Source organism: Notamacropus eugenii, chromosome 3, assembly GCF_028372415.1.
Source record: "Notamacropus eugenii isolate mMacEug1 chromosome 3, mMacEug1.pri_v2, whole genome shotgun sequence".
NCBI classification, from domain to species: Eukaryota; Metazoa; Chordata; class Mammalia; order Diprotodontia; family Macropodidae; genus Notamacropus; species Notamacropus eugenii.
The window spans coordinates 200,483,774-200,500,004 of NC_092874.1; the positions used below are offsets into that span (position 1 = coordinate 200,483,774).

General features: G+C 35.8%; 1 protein-coding gene across 3 annotated transcripts in view; it reads right to left on the reverse strand.

Moving 5' to 3' along the window:
* The window catches only part of LOC140533782 (ankyrin repeat domain-containing protein 26-like), a 91,618-nt gene that overhangs the window by 68,861 nt on the left and 6,526 nt on the right, over window positions 1-16,231 (reverse strand). For all 3 annotated transcript variants that reach the window (XM_072653965.1, XM_072653964.1, XM_072653967.1), the window contains exons 5-8: window positions 13,654-13,791; window positions 12,616-12,746; window positions 8,317-8,361; window positions 5,449-5,709 (exon numbers count right to left, since the gene is read on the reverse strand). In XM_072653965.1, the coding sequence (XP_072510066.1) occupies window positions 5,449-5,709; window positions 8,317-8,361; window positions 12,616-12,746; window positions 13,654-13,791 (575 nt within the window). The remainder of the gene's footprint in view (window positions 1-5,448; window positions 5,710-8,316; window positions 8,362-12,615; window positions 12,747-13,653; window positions 13,792-16,231) is intronic.

Genomic DNA, 16,231 nt, shown 5'->3' on the forward strand with positions numbered 1-16,231 from the left:
CTTTACTTCCTCTGACAGTATGCTTTCTTTTTCCTCATATGAAAGATTGGAATGAGAAACTAGTTCACCAAGAAAGTAACCTTCTATGGCCTTATTTTTTTCCCTTTTTTGGGCATTTTCCCAACTAGTTACTTGACTTCTGAATGCTTTGTCAAGAGGAGGGTCCCAGTGCTTCTCTTCTCCCCAGTACAAGTCTGAAATTCCACTCAGCTGCTTGATTCCCCTGGGCTTTGGGTTGGGGAAGGGCATCCACTGAGGGCTAAGATGCAGATCAGGTGCTCAGTTCCTCCAGAGTCTTTAAGCTGAGCTGCCTGGACAATGGGCCTAGGCTGCTTCCTCAGCCACCCTAGCTGCCTGCTTCTCACTGCTGGTACCACCTCTGCCACTGCCTGAGGCCAGTGCTGTGGGAGCCCCATTCCTCTCTCACCCAGCTGGGAAAGCCCTCCCATGCTGACCTTTGGAGCTTTCTTTGTCGCTTGTGGGTTAAGGGATCTGTTACCCTCCCTGCTGGGAATTCTCCCCCAGAGGTCTGTTCAGGTCCTGCTCCTCCCAGTGCTGTGGGACCAAGGTTGTGTTCCACTCTGCTCAGTGTCCCTTGAGATAGACCTTTCCAGTCAGCCTTTCAGGTTACCTCTTTCACTCTGTTGGCTGGAAACCTCTTTCACTCTGTTGTTCTGTGGCTTTTGCTGCTCTAGAATTCATTGAGAGTCATTTTTTTACAAGTATTTTGTGGGTTGTGGGGGAAGTGCTAGAGTATATGCCTCTTTCTACTCCAATATTTTGGCTCCATCCCAATCTTTTACCTTTCAATATGCATTATAAATTTAGCATGAAAATAAGTTCATAGAGTTTAAGTATTCCCTTTCAAAATATGAGAAGACTATTTTCATACTAGGCTTAAAAAGTCCAATGAAAGGACAATGATGTATGAAAGTGATCAAAATACCAGAATATACAATCAACATTTAATTTCTAGGTTTTCAAAGTTTTTCTGATCCTTCATTTAGTCATGACATTCCCTTCAAGTTATTACTATTCAATATCTTTCCTCCTTTTCTCTTTCTAAATACTAGAGTTATTTATATTCACTCCTCATACCCTTTTATCTGCCTTTGGGTCTAAGACTCTACTGAAACTGCTGACCCCCACATTATCAATGGTATCTTCACTGCTAAATCTGATAGCCTTTTTCTCTGTCTTCCTCTTGCTGCAACTTAAACAGCAGCATAGCCTTCATAAGGAGGTTGACACAGGCATTGGCAGAACTAGCTCAGTGCTTGGGAGGCTACAAAGGAAATTGTGGGAGAGAAGAGGTATTAGTATGCCTCTGAAACCTGGAAAGTATGCCAGCCCCATGCCAGGTAACCGAATCACTTCCATTTAAATTCTCTTAGTAAGATTCTGAAGATCATCTAGCAGGATAGAAATAAGTTTCCAGACACTGAGGTCCTTACTTGGAGCTGAACTGCAAGCATTCAAACTCTCAAACTCCAATGGGCTGGTTATATTAAATGCAAAACTTATGCTAGCCAAAAAAAAAAATTTTATGAAGAACTCACAAAGGGGAAGTGTTCACATGGTGGTTGGAAGAAGGAATAAAGGAACACTTTCAAGGTCTCCCTTAAGAATTTTGGTAGATATTGGCACAGGACCTGTAATCATTGCATGCCCTCATCAGAGAAGGTGTTGTGCTCTATGAACAAAGCAGAATTGAGACAGCTCAAAGGAAATGTGGAATGCTCAAATATGGATATTCACCGAAAATGTTCACACACAGTATTTGTACCTGACATGTGGGAGAGCATTAAAAGCTACTACTGGTGTGATAAGCCACAGTCAGACACATTGAATCTGGACTCTAGCATAGTGATGTCAATTTGCTCCTCTTTGAGAACAAAGGACACCCATGTTGGCAGCATTTTCAGATTGAGGAAGAATACCCTCCAATTGCTACTGACAACTGAAACATGTCTTTAATTTCCAGAAGAGAGGGATAGTTTATGCTGTGAGAGGTCAGCAATGCTTGTCCCTATGGGTCTATTCTGTCTGGATATCATTCAAAGCCTGGTAATAGGGAGATGATTTTCCCCCTCAGAGATGAATAAAGAAGACTGTCCATAGCTCAGAAAAGGGGGGGGGGGGAATTAGGGCTCAATTTCCACAGCATCTACACTAGTGTCTAGAAAAATGAACTCATGAGCTAAGTGAACATATAATTATTTTGGTTTTTATTGAATATTTCTTCTAAGTACCTCTTTTTGAAAAGTTCTAAAAGAACAATGACTCTTGGGTCTATGTTTAGTAAACTTTGGGAAGGACTGCATTTTCATCTATGTAATAGTAGTAGGTGCTCTGTAACATTAGTTCATAATCTTTATAACAAGTATACCTTTAAAAGCAACCAACAAATCAATATAATGGGAAACAATCATCAGGAAGACTAGTAAAATGCAGGAAAATTTCCTGGAGATTACACCTCACAAAGTTTCTGAAGGAAGAGAGAGGTCAACAAATAGCCTGAAGGGACAAATGGAGGGAACACAAGGCAGAACAATATGTAGACTAAGTGATAGAACAGTTTGGCTTGAAAATGAGAGTGAAGATGAGCAGGAAGAATTAGAATTCACAGACTGGTTAGAGGCAGACTGTCAAGGTCCTTAGCAAGCAGCACTCCTTCATCTTTCAAACATTTGCAGGCAGGTGAGTTACTCTGTTGAACTACTGGGATTTCCCTCTTTAACTTTGTACTTTATCCTATGACCACCTTGTTTTAACGTCCTTAGACTATGTAACTCGATGCAAAACAGTGAGCCAAAAGTTGCCAAGAATGAAGAGAACACAAAGCCTCGTCGATGCCTAAATAAATGAATTTAGGGAGGACAAACATATATCTGGATGAAAGTAAGGAATAAAAACTCCTATTATGGACTGAGCCATCATACCCTCACTCAAATTTATGGAAGCAAAGGGATCTTTGATTGCTTTCTCTTCTAGGTTCCAATGAGGCCATATACTACTATCTATGCTTCTGACTTCCTGTAGCCTACTCTTTGGTCATGATTTATTATCATCAGGTTATGGAATCTCTTGTCAACAGTTACAAGTGTCTGAACATTGATGACAGCTTTAGTAAGCAGATATGTAAGTTGCTTTTTTTTTAACGATGAAGTTTACTACACATTTTCTTCAGTTTGCATTTTACCTGATAGACACAGGGAAAGAATAACTGACACTTTCCAATTCAAGGGATCAGAGAGACAAATGAAGTTGGACAGATGGATAGAGAGCTCACCCTGGAATGAGGAAGGCCTGAGCTTCAGTCCCACCTGTGATTGTGATATTGCCTCTGTGACTATTAACAAACCATTTACCCTTTCACTGCTCTAGACAGTCCTCCCAGGACCATTAGTTTCACAGAGGGTACTAACCTGCCCTGGTCAAGGGAGTTAATTCAACCCAATGGAATTACAAGGCTAGTCTGTAACACTAAAAAGAACTGTGTGACATGAACTTGTATCATAGGAAGACATCTGTATAACAAACTCATTAAAATGAAATTGAGTGCACTGGGATTCCTGAAACTGACCAGCAGAAGAGAAAAGTGATTAACAAGAGAACTGGATTTCTAAATTTAACTCTTTATGGGACAGATGAATTTCTGAACTAAATTCAGAGAAAATGAATCATGACTCAGGCAGTGAGAGGACAAAATTGTTTTTAAAAAAGACAAAATCAATCTGATTATCTCAAAAGACAGAGAAAACAAAACTTAATTCTTAATATGGGAAACCACTGGCAAGGACTGTCTCAAAAGAAGTAGGAAAAAAGTCCTCTTCCTTGATGCTATATTGCAAATGGAAGTCAAAGTAAATGAGATCTCTGTCATTAAATAACTCTATGCTACTCTGATTTAACCAAGAAATATGATAGCAAGATATGCAGATAATACTCCAGCAGGTGATGGGATATTCATTGTAAAACTTTCAGTTACCTCAGAGGTAGACAGAGTATGATTGCATGGAGAGAAATTCACAGAAATGAAAAGATTAACATAACTTCTAAAGATTAGGAAGAGATAACTGCTTTTGCCACAGGTCAAACAAATCTACTGAAACAAAATCAACATAAACATTTAAACCTGAATATGACACAGTGATTTTCATTTATGGAACTTCTAATGATAGAATTAAAAAGATATTCCCTGGTATAATAACTGTATTCCATTCTAACCAATTTCATAAAAACGATTATTAGAAAGCATCAATATGTGTAAGGTGGATTTTTGTGATTCTTTTCTTAGAGTTTAGTTTCCCAGAATCCACAGTATAACAATCTCTTGTTCAAAGGCAGAAGATACGAGTTCTCATGATTAAGGTTCAAAACATCTCCACCACACTTATACCACATTATACAATAAATAATATAAACATTTATGCTAAAATTGTAAGTATCCACTGCGACTGTGCAGTGAGATATAGGGATCATGTAATGTAAAATTGGAGGTTATTGCTGACAATACCCCTTCTTTGTTTCATGCCCCATAAAGCAGGTGGGCACTGGTCAGTGAGTGGGGAACCCTTAGGGTTGAATGCACAAACAAGAATGCTGTGTGTGTGTGTGTGTGTGTGTGTGTGTGTGTGAAGTATGTGTGTTTGCCTCACCAGGGCCTCATTCAGCCTTGAATCTCACCTCTGATTTTGATAGGGAAGCACAAAAGCTGTGCTTGTCTTGACTGACATGTTGAGATATAGGGGTACTTGCCCCCCTTTCTCCCAAGCCTTTACAAGAAGGGTGTTAGGTTATTTTGTAGGAAGCATTGCTCTCATTGCTGGCGACTACCTTTGAAAACGTCACACTAGAATAAAGTAAGAGTATTAACCCCTCTGAGCTGTCTTCCTGTCTCACCAGATCAAGAGTGAATCTATGCTGGCAGCCATCTTGTGTACTAGAATTTATCAGTCTTATAATCAACTAACTAGGTCATTTCGTATCTGGGAAATGGTAACTCATTTATATTTAAGCTTTGGGGATGACAGCTATAAATAATCCAAAATGAGAGGAAAAAAACATTCCTAGATGAATTTTTTATGTGAATGTAAATCTATGTAAGCCTAATGTTGTTAAATACTAAAGAAGTGAAGTAGCAAATCACAGTTATCCCAGAGAAGACTAATTTATCACAAAGGTCTAAGCTACTGCCTTTCAAGGCTTGTGGAATATGCTACACTGATTAAAGGAGAAAATAAAAATACCTGTTCAAAAGACACCTGCTAGATTCTAGCCTGCATGAGAAGAGAAACAAGAAATGAATTTTGTCATAGCATGACTTTATCATTCATTTTGTTTCCCTCTTCTAATAAAGATTGGAATGTAACAATTTGACCAAACAATTGACCCATGGAAACGTCATCATGTTAACTGTACAGGCTTCTTCATTACTGTCTTTACCTTCTATTTTGAGAGGAAGCTGTTGTTCACACTGTTTCTGAGGGACTGGTTTGGCTCTTGGAATCCCAATCCCGAACACATTCTCAGGGCCACTTCCAGCGCCAGCTTCTTCATCTTCTTGGAAAGGAAGGGCTCTCCACTCTGTAGATCCTGACTGGTTGTTGGTCACTGGCAGTGACTGCCAAGGGAGGGCCACATTAAAAGTCAGATCCTTGGAACGTCTGGAACTCTCCTTTTTCTGAGAACTAATGGCAGAGACATCTGAAAAGGAAACAGTGGAGTTAAATACCACCTCAGTATTGTTCACTTGATTTATTATTTAATTTTATCAGGGGATGTCACTCAAATTACTACCAAGCTTTTCGACTTGATTTTGTTAATTTATGCATCATGTATTTTATCTCTTATGTAACATATGGAAAAACAATCCCAGCAACAGTTTCTCCCTTTTTTTCAGCCTATCCTCTCTTTGTAGGATTACCAACTCTTACTCCTTCATCAAGATTTATCTCTATGTGTAGTCCCAAAGAATTTCTTAGTAAAATGTTTCAGGAAAGGCTTTTCTTTAACATGTACCTTTGACTTTTCAAATTACTTAGGGTTAGGAAATAGACTCTGAACCTCTGATTTTTAACCTGTGACTTATTGATAGAGAAATCTCAGTATGAGAATCTCCCCTCTAATAATGTAGGCTGGTACCATCTCTGCAACTTATAGTCTTAGAGAGTTTCCTAGGGTACTTAGAGGTTAAGTGACTAGCCCAGGGTCACCTAGCCAGTCTGAGACTTGAAACCGTGTCTCTTTGGTTTTGAGGCCAGCTCCCTATCCATAGTGCCAAAATATTTTTCCACAGAATATATTTACAATTATGATCCCTTCAATGAATGCATTTTAAAAAATTTACTAAGCACAGTTGCATAATTTTTTAAAATATGAACTACTTTCATTTGACTAGAAGATAAGCTTTTTTAATGAATAATCTAACTTCTTGAAGCTTAATCTTTTAACTGTCTATATGCATTACAAATCTACCATGAAAATAACAGTTTATAGAAATTAAGTGTTCCCTTTTCAAATATGATATGACTACTTTTATACTACATTCAAAAAGTGCAAATAAAGGACAGTGATGTGTGAAAGGGACAAACACCGGCATTTACAATAAATATTTCATTTTCTGGGTCTTGAAATTTTCTTCCATCCTTTGCTATTTTCACTGTCTAGTTACTAAAGTTTTTTATATTCACTCCACAAATCCTTTTGTATGGCTTTGGCCTAACAGTAACAAAAGTGCTTACTCCCAGGTTATCAATGGCTTCTTAACTTCTAAATCTTACAGCCTTCTTCTCAGTCTTCATCTTTCTTGACCTTACATAGTCTCAGACACTGCTAATGTCCTGTGCCTCAGAGATAATCTTCCTGGATAGTATTTGTTTTCTACTCTCATAATTTCATTGGGATGTGGTCAGAACAGGTTATAACAGACTTTCTTCACATAATGACATGGTTCCTAGACTGACTGACCACAGGATTTTTCTTGTTATAGTTTACCTGAATTTCAGCAAAACATTTGGCAAATTCCTTCATGTCATCTTTGTGGACAAAATGACAAATACAAGTTAAAGCACAAGATACGAGTAGTATGGGTAGATAAATTTTTGTCTAAATTTCTTGCAATTCATTAAACTATGTGCTCAGTATGAATCAATACAGCAACCATAAGGGTTAGAGCAATTTTAGATTTCATTAACATAGATGAAATGTTCAGAGCAAGGGAGATATCAGTCTGGCTGACCTCTGCTTTGATCAGACCATACCTGAATACTGTGCGCAGTTCTGGACAGCACATTTTAGGACTGGCTCCTGGACCTGTCAGCCTCAGTTTGTCCTCCTGGACCTTCAAATTCAACATGAACAAACCTGAACTCATCATTTCATTTCTTCTCACCTCTATCTCTGAAGTCATCAGTCCTTTAATAATGATTATCTTTGTTAAAAACAGGCCATCTTCTCAGTCATCTGGGTCTGTATTTTTAATACTTCTCTCATCCAAATTATATAGAGAGAGTGTGTGTAGACACACATATCCAAAAGTTGCTAAGTCCTATTGATCCTACCTCCATAACATCTGTCATCCTTTCCAGTTTTTTCATTCCTAAATTCACCCTCCTATTTCACAAACTTTTGCCTGAATTTGTGCAATAAATTACTAACTGATCTCCTCTCAGCTTCCTACCTTCTCTGGTCCCTTCTACACAAAGCCAACAAGTCATCTTCTAAGGCACTTACCTGGCAATTCTCTTGCTGTAAAACTTTCTGTGACATCCTACTGCCTCAATTCAGGGAGCATCAGAGTTATGAAATCTTCCTTCCTCAACCATTATCCTTTTTCATCCTCTGCCCAACTCAATTTTCCTAAAACACAATTATCCTTCTCCTTTACCTCCTTTACTCCAGACATAGTTTGTTGTATCCCTTCATGGAAAGTAAATTACTTGAGGCAAAGGACTGTTTGTTTTTATCTTTGTTTCTCTCAGTAACACAGCAGACATTTGAGATGCACATGATACATAATAATTGCTTAACGGTTATTAACTTGAATTGGGAGAATATATACATAATTAAATTTATGTGCCCTCATGCAATACAGAAAAAAAGCCAGGAAGCATAAAAGTACAACTTGATATATGGTGTTCAAAACAGAATTGTAAAAACCTGAAGACTACATGTAACATATTATATATATGTATATATATATAAATATAATATAGAAATATATAATATATCAATATATAAATCTTATATTAGGTGTGATTTTTAAAAATTCATTTATTCTCATATTTGTATAAAGGAGAAAAAGTACAATACCATCAATGAGATCTGTATCATCTAAATGTAATTCTTCAAATAAATCTGTAAGACAAGTGGGGAGAAAGGGAAGAAAAAAGAAATATGAATATTGAAAATTATTTTTGCAATAAATTACTAACTGGTCTTCTCATCTATGGTTCCTAACTACTCTGGTCCATTCTATACAAAGGCATCAAGCAATCTTCTTAAGGCACTTAACCAGGCCATCCTCTTGCTCTAAAGCCTTCTGTGATACCCAACTGACTCAGTTGAGGGGGCATCAGAGCTATAAAGCCTTCCTTCTTCAACCAATACCCTTTTTCATGTTCTTTCCCTCCTCAATTTCATAGAGCACTATTATCTTTCTCCACTCCCTTACTTCCTTTACTCCAAAATTGTAACATAGGCCATAAAAATGGGAAATTATAGGTGAATAAAAATATTTATAGCAACTCTTTTTGTGATGGCAAGAATTGGAAATTGAGGGGATGCCCTCAATTGGCAATGGCTGAACCAACTGTGGTGTACAAATCTAAGGAATACTATTTTTCTATAAGAATTGATGAGCAGGTAGACTTGAGAAAAACTTGTAAAGACTTACACAAACTGATGCTGAGTGAAGTGAACAGAAATAAGAGAACATTGTATACAGTAACAGCAAATTTATATGATGACAAACTGTAATAGATTTAATTCTTCTCAGCAATACAAGTATCTAAGACAATTCCAAAAGACTCATGTTGGAAAATGCTATCCAAAACCAGAGAAAAGAACTATGCAGATAGAAAGATACAATTTTCTTCTTTTTTTTGTTTCTTCATTCTCAAAGTTTTCCCATTTGGTTATAATTTTTCTTTACAGCACTAATAGTGTGTAAGTATTTTTGATTAAAAAAATAGAATTGAGCAAAAGGAAAAAAAGTCACTAAAGAAAACAACTCTTTTAAAAGCCGAAATGGCCAAATGGAAAAGGAGTCACAAAAGGTAACTGAAGAAAAGGTCTCAAAAATTAGACTCTGGTAAGTGTAAGCAAATGACATTAGAAATGAGTTGGTCAAACAGAAAGTCATAGAAATTATCAATATTCTTATTTTTAAAATGACAATAATGAGAAAACACACCAAAACATATGGGGATGAAATCAAAGAAATTCTTAGGGGAAATGTTATATCTCTACATCCTTTACAATGAAGAAAATAGAGAAAGAGGAGATCAATGAATTGGGCATGCAACTAAAAAAGATAGAAAATAAACCAAATTAAAAATCCCCAAATATATACCAAATTAGAAATTCTGAAAATCAAAAGAATGATTAATAAAACTGAAAATAAGAAAACCATTGAATGAATAAATAAAACTAAGATTGGTTTTAGAAAAGACCAATAACATAGATAAAACTCTGGTTATCTTGATTAAATAAGAAACAAGAAAAACCTATTACCAGTGTCAAAAATGAAAAGGGTGAATGCACCACCAATAAAAAAGAAATTACAGCAAGAATTAGGCACTATTTTGCTCAACTATATGCCAATAAGTCTGACACTCTTCGTGAAATGGATGAACACTTACAAATATATGCATTGCCCAGATTAATAGAAGAGAAATAAAAATACTTAAATAATCCCATTTTAGAGAAAGAAATTGAACAAACCATCAATGAACTCCCTAAGAAAAAATCTCCAGGGCCAGATGGATTTGCAAGTGAATTGTACCAAACATTTAAAAAAAAATTAATTCCAATACTATATATACTATTTGGAAAAAACAGGTGAAGGAGTCCTATCAAATTCTTTTTATGACACAAATATGGTGCTGATACCTAAACCAGAAAGAGTCAAAAATAGATAAAGAAAATTATAGACCACTTTCCCTAATAATATTGATGCAAAATTATAGAGAAAATGTTAATAAAGAGAGAGGGGAGGGAAGTGAGGGAGGGAGAAAAATTTGGAATTCAAAATTTTACAAAACTGAATGTTGAAAACTATCTTTACACGTAACTGGAAAAAATACCACTAAGAAAAAAATAGAAAAAGATCAAAACATTAAAACACTATTTGAATGTAAGTTACTACAGGTATTAAAAAAGGAGGATAAAATTTAGAAAAAAGTTTAAGAAGTAAACAACTATAATGACTATATCGTATTCACTTCAATAAATTTCAAACTTTCCTAACCATGCATGTAGGTGCTAAAATATTCCACTTTTCATTTAACTGCTGATCTTATTCTTTTTTTTTTCAATAAAATAACAGACACATAAAGCTTAAGGGAGAAGGGATATCAGAGCATATATAGTTCAATGCCATTATTTTAGAGGTGAGAAAAATGCAGCTTAGGAATGTCAAGTGAGTTGTTCACATTCACACAGGGAGTATAAGGGGTGAGATTTGAACCCAGTTTCTCAGATATTGATCTGTGTCTTTTCTACAGAGTGTGCCTGCTTCTCTTAATTTAAAATATAAAGTATAATAGACTATTTTCTAACTACCGGGCACATAGCACTCTATCTTCAGCCTTAAGCTAAAGAGACTGTGAAAGTGGTAACCATGTAGGTCACAATTCCAGCTTAGAAGCTGAAGGCTCTTTTGATAGCAGCATTTAGGTTCTTTTCTTGGACTTATTTATTCACTGCAATGCAGTGAAGCAGTATTGATGACCTAAGGGATTTACAAATAATGAATTAAAGCTTTTCATACATTTATGGAGACTAGTCACAGAAGTGTTTGAATTTATAAAATGCACCTAAATGGGGAGTTGTCATTCTATAGACTAATATTTATATGATATAAAATATTTTATGAGGAAAGATGATGAACAAAACTATTGCAATTGACTAGTCTTATTATTCATGGTCAAAATAAAAAAATTACTTCAAGGATACTAAAAAATGAATTAGCACAGAAACACAGTACTTTAGAAGGGATAGAATTTCAAAGGGCATTCCAAATCCTTTATTTCATATTTGTAAATGGAAACAAAATGAAACTGAAATTCAGTGTTGAAGGAGCTACTTAGTGGAAGAGCCAAGACTAGACCAGATGGTCCTAAATCCTGCCTGCCTTCTCTATTTACACTACAGCACCGTCTCATTTGAGAAGAATAACTTGTTTGCATTTGTCATTCCTAGTTCATGGTATTACCCAAGATGTATTGATATACTTAAAATTAAATACTGTTTCTTCTGCCATTGTGATTTTTCATTTCTTTTATGGAAGAGTTTACATAGCTCATCTCTTTCATATATATAGTGTAATATACCATAGTTAAAAGTACATAACAACACTTTCCTTTTTGCTCTGTTATCATGTTCAAGTTATCTAAGCTTTCATCTCCTCACTTTCATCCCCATTCAAATGAGAGTAAACAGAAACTTTTCTCACAAGGTAATGGATAAATTGATTTGAAAAAGAAGTCTCATAAATGTGGGATGAACTTATTATTACAAGTCCTGGTCATTAAGTTTCCAAATGGCCCAGGTGGCAGGATTAATTATTAGGAGCTAACTCAGAAAATCTCCTCTCATTGAAAGTTTGACTGCCTCAATCAAGAGACTGGAAAGTCTTTCTAGAGTCATGTTGGAGGTGGGCACATATGCAAATATCTAATAAAAATCTAGGAACATAAATGCATTACCTTTCATTTGTCTGGTACCTGGTCCACCTAATTCCTGTGGCTTTTGTATCCTCTGTGGTATCTCTGAAGTGAAAGCTTTATGAATATTAAAGAATTTTGGAAATATTTAAAATGTATACATTTCCAAAGCTTGGATAAGTGATTTACACAGAGTTCCAAAAATGGAAGAGGGCTTTGCTCTCCAGTTGTTTTACTGTTCTATCTTTATATGTCCAAATATTAGATCAGGCCATCTGTGTGTGTGTGTGTGTGTGTGTGTGTGTGTGTGTGTGTGTGTGTATGTCACTGCTTGTGAGTGTTCAAAGTGTTCAAAGCTTTTCTAATGATTTGGTTAAATACATTTAGAATAATGGAGAAATGTGAAAAATGTTATTTTAACCTATTTGAAGAAATTTTTGGATAAAATAGAAAATATTAACACAAAAGATCTTGAGGCTGTTTTTAATAAACAGTTTCAGGATAGTGAACTACAAGGATAATTAAGTAAATAATAAATAATTAGTAATAATAAAATAAATAATATGTAATAAATAAAATAATAAATTAAATAATAATAAACCAATTTCTACCTTTTAAAGTATAAAAGAGAATATACATATATATGTGTGCATATATGAATTTTAAGACTGATCTTTCATTATTTTATTTAAATTAACTATTTCTTTGGATTTGTCAGTCCTACCTTCTTGGTCCTCATCAGATATATGCAAAGTAAATTTTGGATCAGAAGCACTCCCTGTACTGCTGATTTGGGATGAAATGAGCTGGTTAAGTTTCTTCTGTTTTTCATAGTTTTCAATTAGTAGGTAATTACTACGTATAAAATAAAATATAAAATATAATATTTCTACATCAACCAAGATAAAATTATATGCACCAAGTTTCTGCATATCTCAAACTTTAAATAATCAGATTATTGCCCAATCTGTAGAGTATAACTAATCATTTAACCATGACTTAATACACCTGTACTCTGAGTCACAGTAATATAGAATGAATTGTAGGTTCAGAGCTTTAGGTCATCTAATCCAATCTCTTCATTTTACAGATTAAGTAATTTAGGTCCCTGATAAGGTAAATTATCCAGCGTTACACATGTAGTGAGAGGTATGATTTCTCCTCTGGTCCCTCTGACTCCAAATCAAGCACTCTTTCCCCTATATCAAACTGCCATTCTGTAAATTCTGATGTTGACTATTAATATTTATGATTTATTTTTTAGTTAACACTCATTTATTTGCAAGCATCTAAGACATAGCGTGATTTTTTCCTAAAACTCGCTTTTCGTCTATTATAATTGACAGGTGTCAGCAAAGGCTAAAAAACAAACAAAAAATACCCACTTCTCTAAATCAGACCTTATAAGTAAATTACAGAACTTTTATGAAGATCAGATAATAAAATGTACGTAAAACATTGGAAAACCTTAAAGAATTATAAAAATGGCAGCTATCATCATCATCATTATTACTTCTGAAAATTCTGATCTCGGATTACCTGACTCTACTTTGCAGGCTATCTCTTGTTTATGTCTTCCTGGACTTGGATGACCTAACTTGACCATTTGCACAATTTCTTCTTAGTGCCTTGAAGTATGCTTGCCAGATGCTTGCTATATTATGCAACTATGAAAGTCACAGGCAGTCTCAGTTGTATAGAGAAAAAATTATTTGAAATGCAATTATATAAAAATAACTAGAATTATAATGTTAGTACTTACATAGAATGACCAGTGAAAACTGCAAAGTCTTCAGCTTTCCGTCCATTTTTATCTTTACGAGAGAGATCAATATCATATTGAAGAAGAAGGTTGACCACACCTCTTGGTTCACAACTGGCAGCAATCATCAGAGGCGTTCTAGAATAACAAAGAAACTATTCACATTTAAAAATTTAAACTAGTCACGTGTAATTAGATGTTTCTTGATATGTTTTAATAGGGGAGTATCTCCTATAAGAGTTAATATGCATGTGGAACATGAACACTTAGTGATGGATATGAGTACTTTTATTGCTTATGTGCAGCATGAAAAATGGCAATTAAGACCAGAATGAAAGATAAGAATGAGAGGGGTTTTTTTGGTCCCATAGAGTTTTAGCAGGGACTGTCAAATTTAAAGCTTTATGACAGAGAAGAAGAGAGGGTGTCAAAGCCACATGTGTACAACAGTAAAGAACTTTCAGAGGGACTATACACAGAGTTTCCACTTGTCCACTAGCCTTCAAAGTCAAGTGGAGAGTCTTTGAAAATGATTGGATTAGAAATAAACTTGGCAACTATTCCAATGCCACTTCAGAATGTGGAACTGACCCTTGGTTGTCAAAGGCTAATCCAGAACAACTTATTTTATGTCTTAACAAACATGAAAGTCTTTAAACATGAATATAGCAATGAATTCTGTTGTTTAAGGATGAGTCTAAGTTAGTCCAGAAAGCAAGCACCACTTGATTTGAGGAAGGCCCATTAACTCATGAAGGCAGTTGATTAAGAGTTAGTGTGACTATGAGCTGCACTGGTAGAGAGAATATCCACAATGATGATAACACAAATCTTCTGAAATACCGAGTTTGTATGCTGAATGATTCACAGACTTTCTGACTAAGGCACTACTGTAGCAATAGCAGTAATGTCAGATAGAGGTTTGCTGTCCCTTGACTACTTAGTGATAACCAATACAACAGGCTGACTCTGGCAAAGGCTGAAACTGTTGAAGAAGTATCCTCACTGATGAAATCATGGGTATTTAAAAGGTATTTTGAAGGGTCAATAAGCTCTTTCTAGCTAGTAAAAATGTTCATTCTGTTTAAACCTTTTTCTCTGATCCAAACTCTCAATAGCAAACATAAGAGAAACCCAAAAGGAAGCAGTGAATTATATTTGGGTGGGAAATGAAGGATTATGAGAAAGATTGAAATGGATGGAGTCATCAACTCTGGTATTAGTAGTTAACATTATCATATGTTTTAAAATATGAGTTTTTTTAAAGTAATATTTAATTCTGGGGACCAATATGGTGGAATAAGCAGTAAATTGCCATAACTCTCCCATATTCACCTCCAAACAACCATAAAATAGTGCCCAAAAACAAATCCTGGAACAGCACAACCAGCAAAAATATGGGGTGAAACAATCTTTGAGCCCAAGAAATTTGGAAAGTTGGCAGGAAAGATCTTTCTCACTTGGGTAAAAGGGAGCACAGTCCAGGACAGGAAGCATCCCAGTAGGCCAGCAGCAAGCCACACCTCAGCAAAGCAGTGGTAGGTGGTGAGCCACAGCATGGTAGAACAGGGCATCGCCAACAGCAGGACCACCCATGTGCCTCAGAATGGCCAGGGGAATAGCAGACTTCAGCTCTGAGAACCCACAAGCCTCAGTGGAGCCCCAGGCAAACAGGTAGGCTCCATCCCTACAGGTGCTTAAGCAAACAGTCATCCCCCAGTGACTACAATGCCAATGCTTCAGTGTATCCCTGGGGAAATGCAAAAACACTCCACCAGCTTTAGCACATGCCAGACATCAGCATTAGAACCTCAAGTTAGGATCAGGTAAACTGCCAGACACCTCCTAACTACAGCAGTGCCAGCGATTCCCACTCCTACTCTCTTAGCACAGCTCCAAATAAGAGGGTCCCCCATGGGCCTCAGTAAAACATCAGTGCAGCACCAGGTAAACAGTCAGGACCTGTAAACCCTCCCACAAGAAGCCTGAAACAGGCTTCCACACTGTGAGCACAGCTCAAATTGAAAAGACATTGACACTGAAAAGAAAGAAAAAAAACCAAAAAAGATGAGCAAAAAAAGCATAATTTTAAAAATCTGACCATAGAAAGTTATTGTGGTCACAGAGAATATGGAGAAAAAAATTCAGAGGACAATTTCAAAACACTTATAGGCAAAACCCCAAAGAAAAAGGAGATGTGTTCTCAATCCCAGAAAGAGCTCATAGAAGAGCTTAGAAAGGAACTTAAATATAAGAGAGCTAGAAGGAAAAGTAGGAAAAGAAATAAAAGTGATCCAAGAGAATTATGACAATATAAAATATATAAACCAACCAATGATACGAACATAATTACAAAACACTTTTCACACAAACAAAGTCAGATCTAAATAAATGGAAAAATGTCAGTTCCTCACAGGTAGACCAAGTTAATATGATAAAAATGACCATTCTACCAACATTAATTTACTTACTCAGTGGCATAGCAATCAAACTACCAAACATTATTTTACAGAGATAAAAAAATAAAATGCAACTGGAAGAACAAAAGGTCCAGAATATCAAGGGAATTAATGAAAAG